We start from the raw sequence: 22964 nt of genomic DNA, 5'->3' as shown, positions 1-22964 counted from the left end.
AGATGAACCCTTGATCCTAGTAATTTTAAAATAATCTATTTTATAAATTTATTTAGAAAAAAAAAATCCCAACCAAAACCCCCAAGAATGTGGAATCTAGGCAACTAATTGGATCAGATAAAACTATAAACACTACTGACTGACTGCAGTTACACCTGCTATTTATTTCACAATGTATTCACTTCTGCAGTCTTCCAGTTTCACCTCTGAATGCTCACTTCATATACTCTGTGTTAGGTTTCTCAACTTCTCTCAGTCAAAACTAGAAAATTAGAAGTAGCTAAAAGTCTAGGATGGTTAAAAAAGTATATTTTAAAAAATATAATAATTTAGATGAAAAAGGAGCAGCACATCACACAATTACAAATGAATACTCTCCCTCCAACTCAGAAGCCACACACATCACTTACACAATCACACACTCTACTATCTACTCTATAAACCTAAAGACATACAAAAATATCCATCTAAAATGAGATTAGATGTGTAGAAATATTGAACTATAATCTAATTATTTCATGTTTATACTTAAGAAAATCAAGAGCATAGTCTGAGATTTATTATAGGAATGTTGACTTTCTTTTCTATATTTCTGTGAAGTTATTTGCAAAATTAAGAGTTGAGCTGTTAGGGTCAGCTCATGTAAGAGAGCAGACCTAGATTCATCATGTTAATATATTGCTTTTCAGGAAAGATAAACTTAAGGTTGGTAAACTAATATGCATTAAGCCCCCCAAAATCTAAATTCAAATAAGTGCAGGATTAAAAAAACATAACAACCATGAAAGGTCCAATTCAAGCAATTATTCTGAGCACACACCCTTACCTTAAATTTCATAAAAGAAATGACAAAAGTTGGGATTGCTTGAAGTTCCTAGCAATATGAAACAAATGGGAAAACAAGAAGCAAGGAAAAAAAAAAAGAAAAGAAGCAAAATAAAATAAAGCAAAGCAGGCAGAAAGTCCAGAGAGAACAGTAAGAGCCACACATGTAGGAATACAAGAAGTACTTAGAACTATTATCAAGCTCATGTGTCTGTATTATATCTAGTGAAGTAATTTTCATATTAGATTCAATTTCCAGATTGTTAGTCACTACATAATTTATTTTATCTGGAAAAATAATTACTTACCTTAGAGTCACTGTGTTTCTTTGAGATATGTTGACTACATGAGTTCATACATGTTCATAGCTGGTCCATGCATGAGAGATTAGACCCCTTTTAATTCTGAAAATGCACATGCAAATAGCTGCTCCCTCTGACACCAAATAAGGGATAAGTTTCAATCATTACTCCACTTCTTCCAATGCAAATTCTTTATAAACTGAGCATTAAATAAGAAGGGAAGATGAACAGGAATTTGTGTGGACAACATATCTTGAGGAAACACAGTGACGGCTGAGCTGGGTGGAGGTGGGGAAAGAGGGTTAGAAATCTCCTCTTGCCCTCCCTCTCCCTGCCAAAATTCACCCAGACACAGTCCAGTCTGAAGTAGGATCCTTCTAACTAAATGTAGGCATCTGCAACTAGGATAGTCCCTTGTCACTCCTTCAGGCAAGGTAGATAAAACCAGTTGTATCTAGCATCTACTGTCCAACTTATTCTACAGCAGGCACTGTCAGGGAAAATATATTCTTAAACAAGAAATTAGGATTAGTCCAAGAGATCAGGGGACAAGAGTCTTGCAAGGTTATCTCTCCCAGGTACCTGGATTGTGTGATAAGTATTTCTTTAGACTATACTTCAGCAGAATGACAGAGAGGCTAAAAATAGGGGGTTATACTGGTCACAAAAACAAAAAGTTTTTTAATCATCTGCAAACAATGTTTTATATATCATTACCTAAGGGATGGATTAATCTGACTCCGTTTTATCTCTATTGAAATGCTCTGCAGCACAGGCTTCCAGAAGACGGTTTAAGACACTGCCTTAAGAAAGATGTATCTGGGGAAGTGTTTATCTTTTGCTGACCACAGGTGGAGTGCTGCAAACTTTTTAGGTTTTAAAGGTGAATTCTATTCTAAGTAACTAAACTAACCATGGACAATAAAAAGGAACACAGCTCTTCCTCCAGGAAACAAAGAATGACATGAGAAATTTAGTGCAATGTCAAACCCCTACTTTCTTTTCAAAGTCTGGAAGTTACTGGTTTCTGCAGCATGACATGCAAGGGGTCAGCACTTGTACCAAAATTTATGTGGCTTGCTAGTGGAATATCTAAGAAATGCTTCTGATATCAGCATGTTAGCACGTCAAACTGATTTGTGCTGTTCTGCTTCCCAGTAATTCACATGGAATTCCTGATGCAGCTCATTATGTGCCCTTCCATAACTCGTGTGCTGGCAAATCTGTGGGTACAGCCAGAGACAGGCACGGCATGGAATGGCTCAATCCTCCATTCTCCTGCATCATCTCTGCATAAAGCTCAGGGGAAGGGGGTGAGGTTGGTCCTCAAAACCCAATCCCAGCATGGCAGAAGGCCTGGCCAAGGCTGTTGGCAGCAGAAGCTGCCCTGTGTGCCATGGTATGAGGATGGCAGGACGGGCTCAGCCTGAACAGGCCACAGAACGAGGCTTCAGTGCTCACTCAATCCCTTCAGCAGCCCCATTGCTTAGTGGGATGCTGAGACACTGGCACAAGTATGTGCCCAGATTAATGCTGCAGGAAGGAAAATAGTAAGTTCCAGTACTCAGGCACTGGAATCTAACAGCAAAGCTACTGCTGCCTTAGCCTCACACACTCCTTCCAAAGCTCTTTTCTACCTCTGTAGGGAATGCAGAGAAACACAGATAAAAGATTGCTTCTTCTTTCTCTCTTGCTGGGGCTGAGCAGATTGTCTCAGCAGTGCTTCCCGTGTTTGCCATGAAGAAAGCAAATCAGCACTAGGAAGTGAGTCATGATAACTTGGCATTGCTGAGCACAGCACTCCAGTGAAAAGCCAATGCACTAGAGCCTACACAAAACAAATTCCAATGAAAAAACACGACTGAAAACAATTCCTTACAACAAAGAGTTAAACATCAGTGTGAAATAGAAAAGAACCTCTGCCAAAATTGTAAATGCCTCTCAAGCATAAAAGCCCAAAGAGTCTAGCTAAGCAATATCTTGGACCATTCTTGTTCTAATCCAGAAACCCAGTGTGATAGAATTATAAATGACACATTGCTGCTTCAGGTAACAAATTAGTATAGTATCATTGGTGTTATGCTTAAAAACCTGTTAAGGAACTTTAGGATCCATTGGTTTGCTACTATTTACAATAACTGTTAGTGCTGTTTTTTGCTCCTGGTACCCCTGAAAAGAGGAAAATATCTGAAAGACCACCATACTATTTTCTCTACCTACTGAACATCTGCAAGACTGTTCCTTTATTCTTGGCTAATCTTTCCCAGTTTTCTTAGTGTGCTTGTCACTTGAACTGCTCATCACAAGGAAATATAATAAACCAAAAGAAAGCTACAAAATGTATTTATAAAGCCCCCCCCCCTTCATTATAAACTGGTTTTATAGTTATACAAGAGAAACTTACTTCATTCTCTGGCACATCAGTCACTGTATGATGAGGATCAGGATAGTACTTCAAAAACTGGGCTACATAGGTCATGACAGACTTTTCATCTGGCTTTTCAACATCCACATCTAGACAAATAAAAACATGGAAAATTAAATTTTTAGCTGAATGGCATAAAATGCTGCTTAAATATCTAACCACCATGAATTGGCACATCTGGGTTAAAACACGCCAAGTAGTTGAAACTTCTTCAAGCTGAAAAATTCTTTTTCAGCTAAGTATTAGGTACCTTCTGGGTCAAGGAGCCTTGGGATTCCTAGTTCTGCTTCTGCAATTGCAAAGGCTTCTTCCAGGTTTTCTCTATTTGACCTTCCCCTCACTTTCTCCATGTCCACTAAATCTGGGCGGATAGCATGAATAACAGAATGAAAAGCAACACCACTCCTCCAACTTTGTCCAAAATCTTTGATTTCAATTCCAACTTGCCTAAAAAATATGAAAGGGAAAGAAGTTACTAACAACATCAGGACTAAATGAAACAGGGAGAGATATGAATGCTCCACCCAGGGGTAACTCATTATTAAACCTAAACCACTTGTTCCTGCCCAGTTAGGTCAACTGCAGTCCCATTTACCCACTGCATAAATTCATTTCTGCCTATGAAGATCCAAGTGTTTTTTATCATATACATGATGTATTTTTCTCCAGTGGGCTTGCCAGAGCCAATAAGCCACAAAGCAATGAGCAATGGAGGGTCAAAGTTCTCAAAGATGCTATATGACACACACAGAGTCTGTGGATGTACACACTTCCAATCACTGTTATCTCCCTCCCTATAAATCTCACTCCATTAAAACAGCTGCAGTTCACTTAGGTACATCAGTATCATACAAATAAAATTCAAAAAAACCTGCATTAACCTGTTATTTTTTAAAATGATAGCATGAAGAGCAACATCACTGCTGTTTAGGGGAAACTACAACACTCAAATTTCTCTATGTTCTTATCAAAATAATGAATGCTACTATAAATTCATATATTTAGAATACTTAATAAAAAAGTTTATTTAAAAATAAACACAAATGATCCAGAAATATCAATATACAATAAGAAAGTAATCAGAACTGAACCACACATCCAAATCACTACTTCTTTTACCAGTAGTTCTGAAAGGTATGGTGATTCACAGACAGCAAGATGGTTTTTAACTTGTTCTGAGCAAGCAAGCGTCCTTTCAGGACACTAAGACACTAAGGTAGTCTTGCCATTGGGAGGTTCACGTAACTGAGAATAGCTTCATTCAAATCTCACTGTGATCAGTGAAACACTTTCACTGACTTTAAGGAAGTAGCCCTTGCAAACAGTGTGAAGCAGGCCCAGGTGAAGAGTGCCACTAGGCATCACTCAGCTTCTTTTGGCATATTCTATCAACTCTTCCCAATAAAACTGACAGCTTAATTTATCAATCTATTTTCCTTTTGTCTGTTTGCATGTCTGGAAATAGAAGTTGATCACTTTCCATTGTCAGTGTCTTACCAACAACAGTGCAAAGGAAGAAATTCAAATTAGACAGCACTGTACTACGAATTACTGTATTCTACCTATGCATAAGTCTGAATCTTTGCAATTACATTTATTTTCTCTGAGGCATCATCCAATAACTGACCATTTCTCCTCTATATTTTGCACGATTGATGTCTTGAAATAGCAGTGATTCTTTAATTTGAGCAAATAAATCCATGTTATTTTACATCTCTGATTTTCTTAGTGTGGAAACTATCAAACTACTACAGTATTTTTGATATAATTTATGAGGGGGTTAATGCCTTTTTGAAAGCTGAAACAGCATGGGATAATCTTACAGAATAAAGGAAAAAATTATTAAGTTAACTAGACATAGCAAGAAATAACTCCAAAATAACTTGGGTTAGGAAAAATGAAGATTCAGCAATTTGTGTAATAATATTTAAAATGTATCAAGAAACTACAGAGGGATATACATAACTTTTCACCACTTTCCTTTCAACAGCAAGTTGTTCCTCCAAGCTTTCACTGAGGAATGCTTAATCAGAGTGGTACTGGCAGTGTCACACCAAGAGTTTTGGCAGCAGGACTAATGCACTGTCATTCAAACATCTAATTCCCCTTTCAGCTCCTCATTCTGTCAGAGATAATCCCATTCATTAGTCACAAATTATAAAATATGATTGCATGCAAAATTAATGTAAATCATTAATTATTACTTGATTTGTTGTATGGTGGTAACATTTAGCAGCCTCAGCTGTCAAAAAGAATGTGGTGAGGGGATCTATAATTATATATAGAAGAAGGTGCTATATAAATAAAGAGCAAAAGGATGATCCCTGACTAAGAGGGCTTAGAATGTGAGCAAAAAGCTTTCACTTAAAATATAAAATCAGTTAATCTGTAGTTTACTTACTTTGCTGCTGTGTACTGTAACCATTTTAATAAAGCCTTCCTGGCACTTCCTTGGACCTTGGTTACCACCTTCCGTTTGCTTGGGGGACTTGCAGTTTCTGAACTGACAACACTTTCCACAGAAGAAGCACTGCTAGACAAGGGCTGCAGCTGTGGGAGGTTGCTTGTAAGCTCTTCAATCTGCAGGGGAAAAAATGTGAATGAACTCTTTGTAGATAACCTTCTTGATTCACACCAGTTTCTTTAATAATTTCCCAATACAACTGTCTAAATAAAGTTGGGTAGAAGCTATAATTAACTGTGTTTTATTTAAGCATATATTACAGGAGCTGTAGAAACGCTAATGTGCCCAGGTGATGGTCTTAAATTCAGAAGCACAAGGCATCTAAGAATTATTGAATTCACATCCTACAGCTAGAAAAATATACAAGTGTGTCATATTATCTATTATAGCAAATTATCATCACAACAGAAGACAATACCTTACAGGTAGTTTAACTTCAGATTATAAAATAATCTACTAATTTCAGAAGAGTGCCATTCAATTAAAGAATGGCAGTGACCTCATCTAGATAGTTTTTTACTTCCTGTTGTACTGTTGTGGCATAAATTCAATTGTATAAAAAGGTACTTAGAGGTACCTTGTGATGAAATAGTGAATGTACTGCAGGCAAAGGGCATTAAGAGTGCTTGCTGAGGGTGTAAAATGGTAATTATGCTTTTCATCAAATGAAAATATTAACTTGATTCTTTCAAGAACATTAATTTGACTAACAATTTCGTTCCTCAACATGATAAAGCTATATCCAGAGGAAGTTGCAGGATTTTTTTTATGCTGTCCTCTTAAAATCCAAAGTTGTCACATCACAAAATGAGTCTGCCAGAATGAGAACCACAGCTCTTGTGGATTGCTGTTTTCAATCATGTTAAAATTATGTATCTGCCTGTGAGAACTAAAGGAAAGGTCAAAAAATGACAAAAATTATGCAGAGAACTAGAGTCTCAGTAAGACTGAGAAACACGATTTTCTCTCTTCATTTCAATGAGCTATAAATTAAAATGTCAATATCATTCTGACTAACTTTTATTCTGATGAACTCTGAACTACAAAGGCATCAAAGTGGTTGGTGCTGAGGAGAACAGCATCCCTGAGACATCACAAGGGAGCCAAAGAACCCCATAAAGAAGAGCAATAAAATTAGTTGTTATTTTGAGTGTTGAACAGTGACTCACTTTGTTAACCCATATGGACAGGATTTAGAAGCCAGTTTTACCTCCCACCTAACTTCAACAGAATGCAAGTGATTTTTCCTCTACAAATTCAACCCTCTCTCAATCTACATGATTCACAGCTAAATTTCATCCTTGCAAATACCTGCATCTGCCAGTGAAATCACCATGTTTACAATGTATGGTCTGAGAATAATTACTGACTGACATCCAGTGCACCGTAATTAGCTGTTCAGCACAGTCACCACTGAGGCCGCTGAAGATACTCGAACCAAGAATCCACAATTCTACTACTTTCCACTTTTGCTATGTTGTATTCTTTAGAGAAAGCAGAAGAATATGCTTCAGTGATGAAGGAACTCTGCTCTAGACAAAGACCAACCTATTCCACAGACAAGCATCTAATTTTATGCAATGTGCAGCACCATCACTTGTTGCTTCATTCAGGATCACATCCTCAGCAAATGACAAAGTGACTTAGCTACAGTGAAAGCCTGGAACTACATCAGTTCATATAAAGTGATGATCTGAACAATTGTTTGAGCAAGTGACTCTGAAGTACAAAAAAATTAGTACCTGAAAATACAAAATTATGGTCCACACCAAGCCAAGCACAATAGAAGGCCTCCCATCAGCAATATCAGTTGAGTTTATGTTGACAAGCTTAATCTATACAGAAAAGAAAATGTGTTACTACCACACACAAAGTATAGCAATAAAGAAATGCATTTCAAATAGGTTCTATATTTGAAATGCATTTCTGCAATCAAACAAGATTCTCAGTTAAAAAAACCCCAAATATTCAATAGTGCAATTTCACATTAAGACAATTATATTTTCACATTTAGAAAGGTTTTGCAGATAATGGAAAACTTTTAAGACTGATCCATGCTATTATACGTAGAAAAAATAATTTCAAGCAGAAAGAAAAATAAAAATTAGATAGAAACACTGTACAAACCGGAGATCCTCTGTATACGGACTAGCATGAAAAGCAAAAGGAAAAATATGACACAAAAATAGACTTTAAATGATTAATTTTTAGGTAAATGCATTAATCCATTTTTAATGTAAAGAAAGCACATTTTTGGCCAATCTTACAATAAAATTTTATCAGGAGAACAAATTAAATACTCTGCAACAGATTTTAAATTATGCAGGGGTTTATTGATAAAGTTCTAAACCACGTGTAATAAAAAAAGAAAAGTGAGTTTAAAAATAAAAATGTAAAAAGGAAAGGGGTGGAAAAAGCATAAAAAAAGAAAAGGGAAGAAAGAATACTAGGGTTCTCCTGCAAAGAGCATTTTATTGTAAAGGATATCACAACCACTGATTAAGGCCCCTTTGTGAGAGAAGCCTAACAATAGCTCTTTTAAAAATAGAGTGGGAAAAAATTAGTTGTCCAAGGTCAAATTAAGTTTTTCAACAGAAATGGGAACAGATTTCATGACTATTAACTCTCAACTGCTAATCTACAGTCTGAATAAAATATCACCCTAAAATAAATTCATAAGATAGATGGAAAAAAAGAGAGAAACGTATGCTAAAGAAAAAAACATGCAGATAATGTTCTAGGAAATGAGATAAAAAAAGTAATATTGGAAAGTTAGCAGCTATGTTAGTACCTATTTCCTCAGCCAAACTAAGAGTCAGACACCAATCACGATAAGAATATGAATGACTGCCAAAGTGCCCATCTACCACAAGCCTGTCCAAGGACAAAGGTTGTAGATAAACCCTGGTGAGCAGTCTAAAGAAAAGATGGAGAATGACTTCAAGCAACCTCATTTGTCTCTCCAAAACAGAGAAATAATTGTATTTTTCTGAATAAGCAGTTGGAAATCCAGCAGATAATGTCAAGTGCAAACAAAATGCTGTCCAGACCTCTAAGTTTTTTTCCAAATTAAATCTGCACAGGCTGCTTTGGAAGAGGCACAGCAGAAGTCCCTATAGCTCACATTTTTAATCCTCTCCACGAAGAAGTCGACAAAACTCTAGGAAAAATTACATTACCAGTTCCTCCACCAGTCAATAAGGAAAATTTTCCATTCCTTATCTTAAAAAAAAAATATACCTCATTCTCTCAGCTGGACCAATTCCACGAAAAGCTTTTGTTTTTCTAGAAAGTGAGGTTATTTTAGTATCTATCACAAATGAAAAGACTTACATGGACTCAGCTAAAGCTTCTGATTAGGCTACTGTTCACAGAAGCACAGTCTATCTAGCCTAGTTATTGAGTTACCTTTATTTTATACACCATTAAGATGGATCCAGAACTAAAAAGAAAGCCAATTTTGTCCAGAATAGTATCTGTTAATTGTAAGCTGTAGTTCATAGTGTAACAGGATGTCCTAGGTTACAATATTAAGATGCATTCTATTCCCATCCTCAAGAGCTGCTGAAGACCAGGAAGGGCATTGCTTCTTCCTTATCTCCTGTTAATGGGCCCATCAATATCTTGCCTCATGACTCAGAGATATAACACCTTCCAGGAGCCATTTCTGTTTATTGGACCCACCACATGACTCAGAGAATCATATCAGCCCATTGTGAGATGCTCTGCCCAGGGGGGAGGAGTTAAGCATCCCCACCTAGATATAATCTGGGATTTGGGACAGAGCAGTCAGTCTTTCCACTGGATTGCCAGAGGAACAACTGTCTTCTCCACTGGATCATCAGAGGAAGACCATACCCCTTCTACAGGATCACTGCTCCAACAGAACAGCATTTGCCACTCCAGGAGGACTGCAGCCACCAATCCAACTGGATTGCTACCAACACCCAGACCAACAGGGTGTCAGGTTGTATTCTGACTTTGTCACTGGTTTTTCTTTTGTATTATTGCATGTATTTTGGTTTTCCTTTTCCTAATAAACTGTATTTCTGACTTGGAGTCTCTCACTGGCTTTGCTTTCAAACCAGAACACAGGAGTATTAGCAGAAGTCTCTTTGGACATTGAAAACAGGAAGTTGATTAAAAGTGTAATAAGGTTTGTTCATGGGAGAGCCCACAGAGGAAGGAGATCCTGTCTGTGTTTGTTGCCCTTTGGTTACAACCCAGGGATGGCATCCAGCTGCTGAAAGGGCATTTGTTGTCTGAACAGTATCCCCACCTCCTCTGGGAGGAGAAGGGTGACAGGATGGATAGAGGCATCCTTTGGGTTGGATTCAGCTTATGGAACACTGCTATTGGCCACCCTGATTTGCTGACAGCCTGCATATTTCCAACTCCCTCTAGAAGAAAATCCAGGATATTAATACAACTACTAAGATGAGTCCGCAGAAAAATCCTGAGATAGCAGAAGGAAAAACACAGAGCTCTGGCAATCTTTCCTGATCCTTGGCAGGGCCAGTTTTCCAGCTGCACTGCTATAATATTTGTGGGATCCAAGAAGGGTCACCCACCACGCTGTGACATGGAAACTAAGGAAGTGTGGCTGTTTTGCTCTTCACCCCAGCCTTGCCTTATGCTTTGTATTAACAAACTATACTTCCTCAGGTAGGTAGATTGTGAGCTAAAATGGACTTTTGCATCAGAAATATATTTTTCTTTGCTTTGGTTATACATTTTCAATTTAAAATCTTTCCAATTTATTTTTACAGGCATCTGCTAAGATGGTTTCCCATATAACATAGCTGCAATTAGGTCTATATGTCAGAGAGTCAAAGGCAGGGAAAGAGTGCCAAAATCCAACAAATCCCAGTGAACAGTATTGTGCAGACTTAAAATTCATCAGGTGTAACATCTGCATTGACAAACACTGAAGTAAAATGCAGAGATTAGGGGACAAAATACCTATAATCTAAAGAAAAAAATCCAGATCTGAGTCATTACAATCCAGAGAGAAGTAAAAAAAAAAGGGTAGAAATACATTGCTTTTTTATGATATTCAAAGCTAGATGAAAATGAGTTTTAAGTTTTCTTCTTTTGTTAAATTTATTTTTTTTTTTTTCTAAAACAGCCACAGCACCAACTGCACCACAATAAATCCAGGAATTAGACTGAAGTCCTGGCAAGCTAATAAGTTTTCATATCTGTATGAAAACTAAATTTTAATATTCCCTAAATTTTCATATCTGTAATTTCAGGGAATAGATTTTTCACATGTAAAATCAAGTGAAGACCAACCAGAAATCTATTCTTTAAATTATAATTGAGTGTCTCTCCTGAACTGACGTTCATTCTTTGCTGAGAACAGCACAGGAAAGTAGAGATCATGAGGAGTCAATAAGCACATTTAAAAAAAAAATTAAAAAAAGAAAATCCTCCAAGGTGATTGATTATTAATTTAAAAACCAAAAAAGACAAGCTTCACCCTATGCATTGCCACATATTAGTGTTGGACCTTACAATTTTTACTCTACAGCAGCTTTTAGATATTGTGTAGAAACTGAAGACTGCATACATAGCTCAAATTTTGGAGAACAAAACCAGATGGGTGGATACAAATAATATCGTTATGGAGACAAAGGGAAAAACAAAGTAAAACCAGGGCTAAGAGCTACCATACCTACCCGTCTACCTTCCAGAAACTTTAGAGCTGTGCCAATGTTGGCAACCCAGTGAATTCGCTTCAGCTGACGCCCCTGCTCACAAGGCTTAAAGAGAAAGAACAGATTAAACTCCAATCAGATTTATGCCTGTTTGCTTCAAAAACTGAACTTTCAGATTTATTGTCAATGGCTTTATAAAAATGCTCCTTGGAACAGTGAAATTGTTGATTTGTACCTTTGCATGTACATCAGAGGGAGGACTGACAGATACAGGGGACACAAGTGTGATAATGCCATTATAAAAAAGTTACATATGTCTTAATCTCAGGATGCAAACTGTTGGCTTCAGTCCGTAAACATCATGAAATCCAAGAGATTTTTTCCCAATGCAAAATAACTATTTTTGTACACATGCAAACACACACATATATATGTGTGTGTATACATACATATATGCATTTGAGAGAAGACAACATTCTCTCAGTGAAATATTTTTGCCTGCAATGTGTAAGTCAAAATTGTTGTTATTTTAAAATCAGTCTTCAATGGAGACATTTTACCTAAGATTTTTCATCCTATCTCTCTAGTACCTTACTGGCAATTAAAACCTCAGCCAAATTCCCATAAAGAATGAATTTCACTGAACTTGAGACATGTAGGCTAAAAAAAGACAGATTTTCAAAAATTCAATCAAGAACATATGCTAGGTTTCTAATACTGGACAGTAGAATTAAATTCCCCATGGAATTTTATACTGTAATGCAAATGTGCAACTATTGTAATTTAAATTCGTGTTCATGATGTTACAAATGGCTTTAACAAAGGCCTACAATAAATTCTGAATCTCTCCTGCAGTTACTACAGGATATCATATGCTGGTATACATAACCTTTAAGTTTACCGGACATTATTCTTATTTTGGAATGTCTCTTGTCTTTCCCTAACTAATACAGGCAGGATACAATTCAGCGAATTTCACTGTAACAGGTGCCATCACTAAAATTCTTTTTCTGTTTTACTACTTCTGGTTTGCCACAAGAGGGAGGCTTTCTGTCTCAGACTAACAGAAACTGAAAGGGATAGATTTCAATGGAGCAGAAACACATTGCAAAGTACGGCTTTATCCCATTTCACAGTAAAATCACTTTTGCAGTTTGATTTATTGTCTAATTTTGGGGTTCACCTGCAATCAAAACAGAGGTGAAATACGAAATGAGAGCAAACTGCCGGTATGTGAAGGAGCCTGAAGCCAGCTAAACAACAGACTACACTGCTTCTTCAGATGCTGCCACCTGATCTGCGAGCTGGTTTGGGCAAAGTCACAGCCCTTGGGCTAAAATCATTTCATTTTTCTCCTCCATGCACAAAACTAGCTTGCCTCCCAAAAGACAGCCTATTTGCTGTGGGCACACCATCCTCTCTTTACATAACTTGGCTGTGAAAAAGCCATTTGGCATCATTTAAGGCTCTTTACAGTAGCAGAGCAACTGTCAATGCAAATGGATATAGGCCCCCATGAAATTTGAGGAGCTTGTTTGAGGGGTTTTTTTGAGTCAAAGCAATAAATTTAACAGAAAAAAGCCTCATTTTTTCCAAGATGCACAGAAGTAACTTGCAGTTTAAACCCTGATTTTGTCATAGCAGCAAAACCCAGATGAACTGCAAAGACTAATACAAGTAAGAAGTTTTTAAGAGCTACATGGCAAAATTAATAAAAATGTGTAATAATCAATAATCAAGCATGCCTGCAATCATATGTAATAATGCTGTGTAATCAGATAATCTACTCAGTGAAAACCTTATTTTCCTATGAAGGAATAAGTTTTGTTACAGTAGAGAAATATAGAAACTTATTAGAAAATTGTACCCCACAGAAGTTATGCAACAATGTTGTATAAAGAAGAAGAAAGTTTTTGTAGAAGGAAGAACTTACCAACTTCTGCCCTGAAAGAACCTCCAGAAGGGCAATTAGCATTACCCCATCTTTGATATCCTCAAACAGGTCATTCACCAGCATGGGAGGATTGCGCTGAAAAGGGAGAAGGCTTCAGATATCATAAAGGCTCACCAGTACTGCACCCTAATATCAGTCTTCATGAACAGAAACCCAAAGAGAGTGGCTGGTCCCCTTCTTTGTATTTTATAGTTTTTCACCTCAACATATCCTTTAACCACTGCTTTGCCTCCACATTGTTTATTTACATTTCTGCCACAGGACTGTAAAATTTTGTGGATTTCTGCAACTGAAGAAAACACAAAAGAAAAACCTCCTTCCCCCAGCAACAAGCAGAGAAATAAACCAACAGCTGCCTCTGGTTCTACAAAGCACACACAATTTACAGATGTACTATTATAGTCACATTTCAACCCATCAGATTATTTCCCTTGTGTTAAGTATTTCACAGAAATTTCACTCTCTCATTCCAAGCAATAGGAGGAGCTGTATGAAGGGAAAATCCCTAGAGTAGCAGAGCAGGTTGAGTGATGCTGCCACTTCTCACAGCTGACAGTTGTTACACTGAGTTGCTGTATTTTCTCTCCTCCAGCCTTGCAGGCTTTGGGTGCTGTCAGCACTGTCTCAGCTCCTACTTAAGACAAATTGCTAACCAAATGTGTTTACCTACACAAGAACAACAACGACAATACTCAAAAATATGTAAACAGATTATATTTTAGAAATTTCAAATAACAAGGTCACATAATAAAACTTTGTATTCTTAAATGCACACCAGTTTGTGGAATTATGACTCAGCTGGTGAGTAGTTTAATGATCACAAAATGTCTCCCAGAAACAAAAAGTTTAAACTTGGTCCAGCTGACAAATAGAATAGGCATCCTCCAACATCCATCAGCTTGTGAGAATTCATAAGCCTTATGATGATGATAATAATACAAATAATGATAATAATACTAATACCTGTTCATTCACTACAATTACAATGAGACTACAAAATTCTTGAAACTACGTTTAATAATTTACTTTTGGGGTACTTGTTAAAAGAAGTGCTTGCACAACAAATTATCTATTCTTCTACCTATTTCTATCTACATTTTTGTGTAGAAATAGAAATTTGAAATGATGAATCTAATAAATGAAACATTGCTTTTGAAAAGGTAAAACTGCAGTAACAAATTTGGAGAAAGAAAAAAGATTCCAGCTCCCCAAATTAAAAAAAAAAATCAGCTTGGATAAAATATTATTTCAATAAAACATAACTTTGGCATAAAGTGAAAAAAAAAGAACTCTGCTGGAAGTAGACTTCATCTCAGATTTGACATGCTCTAATAGTCACACTAATAGAAGAGCCTATATTTTCATGTATATAAAATAAAGTAGCACGACAACTCATTATGAGGGTGTATTAAGTCATAGTTCTTTTTGATTTCCTAGCAAAGCTATAGATAATGTTTCTCCTTGGATCATGTTCTTCCTTAATATAACACCAAAGAAATCAATGAAGCAAGTGGGTCACTGAAGATTAATTTGTCCCAGTCTTGCATCACAGGCAGTTGATACAAATGCAATTAATTTTCCTCACCTTCTATGTTATCATTTCCTGTTTGAAGCTTGGAGCAGCTTTGGTTTTATCAGCATTACCACATGACAAAACACTGAAGAATTATGTGCTAAAGTAATTCAGCCATAAAGACAAGAGGATTACAGCAGCTGCCATCCTAATCCAACAGGAGGTGAAGGCCTGAAAAAACCACCTATCCAAATGCCCCAGTAGTGAGGTTTGTCTATTGAAATTGACTCTACAGCAATGAAGAGAGATGGGTTTCTTAGAGAGGGCAATTTAGGATACATTTAGTTTGAAGGGTATGTGAGATTTACAGTACCCCGTGATTCTGGTGCCCATAATGTGCTTGATAGACAACCTTTTTGAGCATAACACAGCTCTCCTCTCACTTGTGTGCTTTGGTATCCTTACTCACAAATCAAGGTGGAAGTCAAAATTTGTCTCATCCCAACATGAAGCCTAAGGTCATCTGGAGGTCATCTGCAAAGCAAGTCTGGGAAGCACTTCAGTTTTCCCCAGTGAATAGCTTCACTCTGTAGTTAAAGCCTCTGATTACCCAGGCCAAACTCTTGCTCTGAACCACCAGAGCGGTGGTCTTGACAGAATACCACCACAGTGGTGGTATTCAGTGGTATTGACAGAAGCTACAAAAATTAGATTTACACCCAAACTGAGCCTTGGTGCTATGGCAAGGCAGTGAAAGCATCCCAAGCAAATTAACATCTACAGTGCTTGCTACTTGAATCAAACATTGGTTTGGGGAAAAACAGCTGTAGAGACAGCACTGAATAAGATGAAAAGCTGAAAAGAAACCATCAAGCAACAAAGCTGGTAAGAACTCCTGCTCTGAAGTGTGAGAATCACAATTGTCCTTAAGTCAGCAAGCTGAAATGCACTTTTTGTTGCTGGAAGGTGGCATAATTGCAAAGTGTTCAGCAGCACACACCATGGATGTCACATCAATAAAACTGGATCTTTACACCAATAAAACTGGAACAGAAGGCAGATACAATACCTGTGTCACAAGATGCCCTGTATAAGACCCCTCTAATATGGAAATTTAGTTATTTTTTATTATTTATGTAGACTGCCAGAAACGTTCTCAGTAATATGCTATGTAATATAATGCTTTACACTATCCTGAAAATGTTAACACCTAACTACAAGGAGGTTACACTCTCATCACATTTCATAAATCACCTTTTTTTTTTTTTAACTACTCTACTTTGGGCACATAAGCATGGCATGATGATTATTATTATTTCAGTCACTGAGTTATATTTCTAGTGGCATATATAGAAAAAGAGTCCTCTTCTACACAAGTATAGATTTCAATCTTATTCCCCGTGTTGATACACATGCTAGCTGATACTGAGAAGTCCATACATACTTATTTATTATACATGGACCACTGCACAGCATGGCCTAAGCTACTGAAATGTTTTCTAGCAGATCCTCCACTGATATTAACACATCTTCTGTTGGAATGGGTTAATACCTACTCCTTGACTGCACATATAATGTCAAATGAAGTGAAAGATGAACGTAAACACTGATTACTCTTTAGCCTCCAGAAAAGAAAGTTTTGGGGCTTTTTTACGCTATATTCACTTAGAATATATTGAAAACTTTTTATTGATTCAGACTTAACAACTTTTCACTTAGTTCCTTAATGCACTGCCAAAATACTAATTGTAAATCAGTAAAAGCAAGGAAAGAAAACTAACTTAAATTTTTGCTATTCTAAAATGTTGAATGTACTTCAGATTTTGGTGTTTTGCACTTAAGGGTATAGCCCTAGCAATGCAATCAGCTGCAATGATCCTAATACACTCTGTTTTGAATGTTGGAAAGCCTGTGCAAAGAATTCTCCTATAATAGTAAAGAAAAACCTTCAATTATAAACTTTTTGAACAAAATGTATTGGCAAAAGTCAGAATATACTTCAATGAATAATGAGACATTAAATCTGACCAACTTGTAAGGTGGTCCTCACTATGATTTCAGGTGCCTCAGTACTTGATTAAGCTTTTTTGCAAGCTTCTTCAAGAAAGAAAAACAGCAAATGCAGATTAATGATCTGCTACATATTGCATTGCATGAATTCTACTAAAGACTCCTTTATTGCAGTTTATCCAACCACAATAGTGCAGTTTATAGTAATAATGATATTTAGGAACAGTCATGTCCCAAGGAAGGAATCACACTCAGAACATGTAAATTCACATGATCTGTAGGAGGAATACAAATTAAATAAGAACGAATCTTCAAGGCTAATAAACTAGATTTTTATAATATTAAATATTTATTTAAAAAACTGTTTTAGAACTGATCATAAATGCAAACTGTGGAAGAAATGCTTTGCATAAACTTGTTGCTCTTAAAAGTTGTCTAATTTGCTGTAGTCTCCAGGAAATATTCTGAATAATCTAAAGAACTGAACATTGGTACATATAAAAAAAATTTGACTGATAAGCCTCAAAAAAAGATTTTTAGTAGACCTGCAATCTCTAGAAATTCTTTGTGTATGCAGTAAAATAAGTTTTGTCAAATCCAAACTTCAGATATGGAACAAACATATATTTGCTAAGCTTTACTCTTTTATTGCAAGACTTTTTCCTGCATTTAATTTCTCATTTGCATATTTTCTACAGCAATCTTTTCCTCACACCCAGCACTTAACTGCTCTAATGAATAAATCATACTATACAAATAACAGCATCTGCATCATAATGAATGCCAATGCAGACATTGAATGCTATTTTTGCTACCTTAATTTTCAAATAATCTTTCAAAGACTGCTGGAAAAGTGCATGAAGATCTATCCACATGCACAAATAGGAACAAATCTATGCAACTGCTGAATTTGACTCTGTGAGAACAGCAAGGACAATGTGAAATTTCCATTACTCTCTAATAGCTGGACCCCTTCTCTGGCACAATTTACTTCCTAAATCCATAAGAATGTTTTCACAGTCCTTGCTGTTGGTGACTCTTCTAATTACTAAAGCTGAGGCACTCAGTCCTAAGTTTTGCAGGATTAATTTCATTGCCCAAATTAATTTACATTCATGGTTTAACATAAGAGGTTATATGCAATACTAACTGCAAACATATAGTAACTGTTGAAGCAGGACAATACTAGTCAGATTTTCCTCATTATGCAGTCAAGGTCAACAGCAGCTTATTTTTTTTCTGTGTCAGTGACAAGGACACTGGGAGCCTCTGTTTTCCCACTTGAAAAAGACCAAAAGGACCAGACTCAGTTAAAAGATGAAAACTGATGAGGCTCATGAAAGACCAAGTTACATTTAAATTTTAAAAACCAGCTAAATTCATGGAGAGCACTGTGTGTGAGAGCTCCCAGTCTTGATATACCTGCTTCTTTTTCTTCCTTTCTTTGCTATGAAAGATATAATTTTGCAGTTTTAAAAGCTTTAATATGAGGCTTAATGTCCAGATTTAATTCATCATGATATAAATATTCCATAAATAAAATTAAAAATTTTCACCCATTCTTAGTTTTATTTTTAATTGATATCCATCCTCTGCTTTTGTTTTTTATATGTGCGCATCCTCTTAAGAGAAACACAAAATTAATAGCAATTTCTTCCAGTAGGTATTTGTTGTTCACTCTGTCAGTGAGTTTACTTTGGTGAGTACAAATACTAAAATTATCCCTACACCTGGGAACAAAACTGTTGTTTGGTTGGTTTAAACCAATTTACAGTATGTGTCTCAAACTTTGAAACGAATATTTCCCCAAACTTTCATGAAAGGTGAGAAAGGCAATAAAAAGTACATGCCTTAGCTGTTAAAGAAGGTGATATATTTTTCATCCTCTTTACTCATCTAATCCCCTACCTCAAAAATTGGCATAGGTAGTGAAATGAAAAAATATTTAAGCAATTGCCGTTCTGAATGCAAGTAATGTCTCCTTTTTGAAATATTTGGTGTAAATTTGTTCTGTATTTTAAATTTAGATTTTGAAAAGATGCTTCAATAGATAATTAGAAGCATACTCAAATTATGTCTATACTTTGAAGCTGAGATTGAGATGAGGAAAAACAGTTCTACAACCATAGAAAAATACGAATAAATTATATGGAATCAGAAAACTTCTTGTCCTGTTACACATGCATATCGCATTTATCATTAGTAGAACTGCACAGATGCACAAAAATTCAAAAGGATGGCCAGAAATTAGACCACATTAATTTCAAAGATTATGACCCAATTTCTGCAATTGGCTGGCAGAGAAAACATGATTTCCAATTGATGAGTCTCACCAGATTACTGCTCAGAATCACAGAACAGGGACAGCTGGGCTTAGGGAAACAGCAGAGGGACAGATGCAGCCTCGTGCTAACAGCCCCAAATGAAGCTGCATCACACTACCTGCTAGTTAGCACACTTGCAGGCCCTTCCTTGCTCTTCATCCCCTCTGGGTGAGGCCACAGCTTGCACCAAGGCTGTTTCACCTCCATCTTTTGAGTTGTCCCATAATTAATGCCAAGATGTACTTGTCCTCTGCTTGTGAAAGAACATTGAAATACATAGCTTAATCTTAAAAAGGTAGCATTCTCTTGTAAGAGTGAAAGAGAATAAAAAATTCATACCTTCTCCTACTGCCTTTCATAAAATTCAGTAAATAGTATCATAAAGCCATTTAGGCTGGAGAATTGCTTTAAAATCAAGTCCAACCCTTAACCTAACACTGACATGTCCACCACTAAGCCATGGCCCTATGTGCCACATCTGCACCTCTTCTAAACACCTCCAGTGATGATGACTCAATCATCACTGGCATTCATAGACAGCCAATTCCAGTGCCTGACAACCCCTTTTGGTGAAGAAATTTCAGCAACAGTCTCACTTCATTTATCTATTTTGCTCATTAGTATTTATTTGTATCCATATATTCAAACCTATTCCTAACATCAAATAGCCAAAAATAAGTGGTTAAATGTAACTGACAGTCTTAGTTACTGAATTAGTTTCTGTTTCAATTAGAGCATGACTTTTTAGATGAAAAATATACACTAAGAGCTTTCAGATTAGCAGGGGAGAATTTTTTGCTCCTAGCAAACCCTGACAAATAATCACATACTGCTTTATGTTCCCAAGCTATGAACTGGTCTTGGTTCTACCTAAAATAATCAAATCACTTCTGTATTTCCATTTCTTTCAAATCACTACTTCTCACAATGTAAGAAACTACTCCTTCTTAGATCCACCTTTGCTCTACTCAATCAACACAGTGTAAGGATGACAACTCTACCTGAGTGGTTTCCTTTCCTTTGCTACCTCTAAACCATCTTTCAAATCACTACAGTAAAACCCCATCAATCTTTGCATAGAAACCAATAATTTCTCCTATTTTTGAGATTTCATGCAGTACTTATTTTCAAAACCCCTCAATCTCACTTAAGATGAAACATTTCTTTAGATGGACATGGCGCTTGGAGTAACAGATACCCTAATTATAGTTTTCCATTTTCTCTTACTTCCTCCTATTCCTTTTTCAATTTATAATTTTATGAGATTATCAAAAATGCCAATGAAAGGAAAGAAATACAGAGTTTTCCAAGAGTAGCCAAGAGACAGAGAGACAATTTGACATGAATTTACTGAGAATTTGGAATGCATATACTGGGTCAAATGTAGCACACTGTTTCTGGATCAATGGTGAGACACAAAGGCAAAATTCAAATCATGTTCCCCCTGTCTACCCCTTTTTCCCCTGGCTCAGCATCTATTGCTGTTTCTCTGCTCTCAGTTTAGGCCAGCACTTCACTGTGTTCCTCACTAGGTACTAGACTAGTAGATGCTCCACTTTATATTGGGTCAAAGACGAGAGCAGAATGCAGACAGTGCTGCCTAAAAGTGGGTCTCCTTCCAGGATTTTTCCGTATCACATTTCAAAGGCTTCCAGACAGAGATCTTGCATATCTCCAGTTTCTTTTGAAACAATCGAAACCACAACAACCTTTTACAAAACTCAAATAGCCCAAATATTGAAATTTTGAGTTAAAAGTCAGAACATAAGTGCAAGGGGAATACTGGGCACTTCAGAGACCCACCTGTATTTCCTACAGGTGTGATTAACTCAGAAAACATTTTCACTTACATATTTCCAGAAACGTAACTAAAAAAGTTTTAAAAGTTTAAGCTTTAAACACCTAAGAATTTGAATGTCATGGGTCACTTTAACTGAGTCTAATTTCTGTAAACAGTGCTTCCCTTCGGCAGCATAACCGTGAAAATGGGAAGCAGAGCCAGATGATCTTAGGCAGTGAGGCAAACATGCAGAAAGCCATCAATAAAAGTATCTCAGACAGCTTTCCTGGTGAAGTGTGAACGATGAAAAATCAGTTACTACAAGTAACTGGAAGGTACCTAAAAGTCAGGGGTGTCACTGCAGAACTGCCTGGTTTGGATGTGTTTGATCAGTCTTTACAGTATCAGGCCCATTAGAGAACTACACACCTAAAATCATGCAAGTCAAAAGCTCTCATGGCCCAAATGGACTAGCACAGCAGGAAACATTCACTAATCCCAACCCACGGCAAGATCTTTTAGTGGCTGCCACCACTACTTAGTCTCTTGCCAAGGATTAGTCTGTAGACTAGGGAATTATCATGATATGGACACACATGCTCATAATATCTAACAATATGTTATAGATAACCTACCTAACAGTTCTACTTTTCCATAATTATCAGATTATTATTAATGACACAACACAATTCAGAAATAGATGAACATGAAATAAGAGTTTTTTCCTCTGACACTCGTTCACAGCCCCCTTAGTTGATGCTTTAGCAAACACTGAATGCTTTTTAACTTCAAAGTAAACAGAACAGAGTGCTTAAGTTGTTTCCTACATGAGGGCCTCTTCCAAATTATTTTAAAGACAATATGGGGACAGACCTCATTTCCAGTGAGAATCCATTGCCAAGAAGTCCTGAAGGTAACTTTGTTCTTGCAGTGGAATTTTACAATGCCAGTATAGTTAATTTCAAAGTAAGTTCTCCCACTACATTCTTCAGCAATGTAAAATATTGCTGCTCTACCATATTGCCTTGCCAGATCAAATCACACGATACAGCATTATATGAGCCTCCTGCTTTGCTCAGCTCATTTTTGAGGGCATTTTTTGCCTTACACAAAAGTTAAAACAGTGCTGTTACAGCTATTCTTTACTCAGTTTTAGTGATCATTAATCTTCAGGCTTAAAAATGCACACTTCAAAAAGCTGCTCTTGGAGTTTAAATTTTTAATTTATTAGACTAATTGATAACTATGGTTAGAGGTGTGTTGTGTGAAAAGTCCAGGAAATCTCACTGCTTAGATAAAGTTGTTACCAGTTGTAGCTTAATACTTTAAAACTGTCTTTTTACTCTTCTAAAGGCAAGACCAGGAGTTTAAGTTGTGTTAAGAGGAAGGAACAATAGTTTGATGACAAATCTCACAATGCATCAGATAATTAATTCAGCACTGGATTCATGAAGCACTACTTATGTCTGTCACCAGATCAAACTGCACAAGACATGACTAAAGTTTTATTTGAATATATTGTGTGCAATAAGTCCAGTATTTCCCTTTCATAGAAAGCACCTTCAGATGTTTCCTCTGGCTCAAGTACCAGGTACTGTGCTACCTAGTTCTGGCCAAAGAGGCTGGGTGGCTGCCTCTGAACACCACTCACAGTTCTGCAGCTGATCACTACCACACTGAGATTCATCCCCAGTAGTGTGCAGATGA

General features: G+C 36.7%; 1 protein-coding gene across 1 annotated transcript in view; it reads right to left on the bottom strand.

Annotated features, from left to right (window-relative positions):
* Positions 1-22964, bottom strand: part of SYNE1 (spectrin repeat containing nuclear envelope protein 1) — a 281934-nt gene that overhangs the window by 217137 nt on the left and 41833 nt on the right. Inside the window, exons 4-9 of the mRNA XM_059468351.1 lie at positions 13610-13705; positions 11698-11781; positions 7759-7851; positions 5954-6132; positions 3803-3999; positions 3532-3641 (exon numbers count right to left, since the gene is read on the bottom strand). Of these exons, the coding sequence (XP_059324334.1) occupies positions 3532-3641; positions 3803-3999; positions 5954-6132; positions 7759-7851; positions 11698-11781; positions 13610-13705 (759 nt within the window). The remainder of the gene's footprint in view (positions 1-3531; positions 3642-3802; positions 4000-5953; positions 6133-7758; positions 7852-11697; positions 11782-13609; positions 13706-22964) is intronic.

Source organism: Ammospiza nelsoni, chromosome 3, assembly GCF_027579445.1.
Source record: "Ammospiza nelsoni isolate bAmmNel1 chromosome 3, bAmmNel1.pri, whole genome shotgun sequence".
Taxonomy (NCBI): Eukaryota; Metazoa; Chordata; class Aves; order Passeriformes; family Passerellidae; genus Ammospiza; species Ammospiza nelsoni.
Note: the sequence above shows the minus strand (reverse complement) of the source record. Positions and strands in the feature narration are given on the sequence as shown.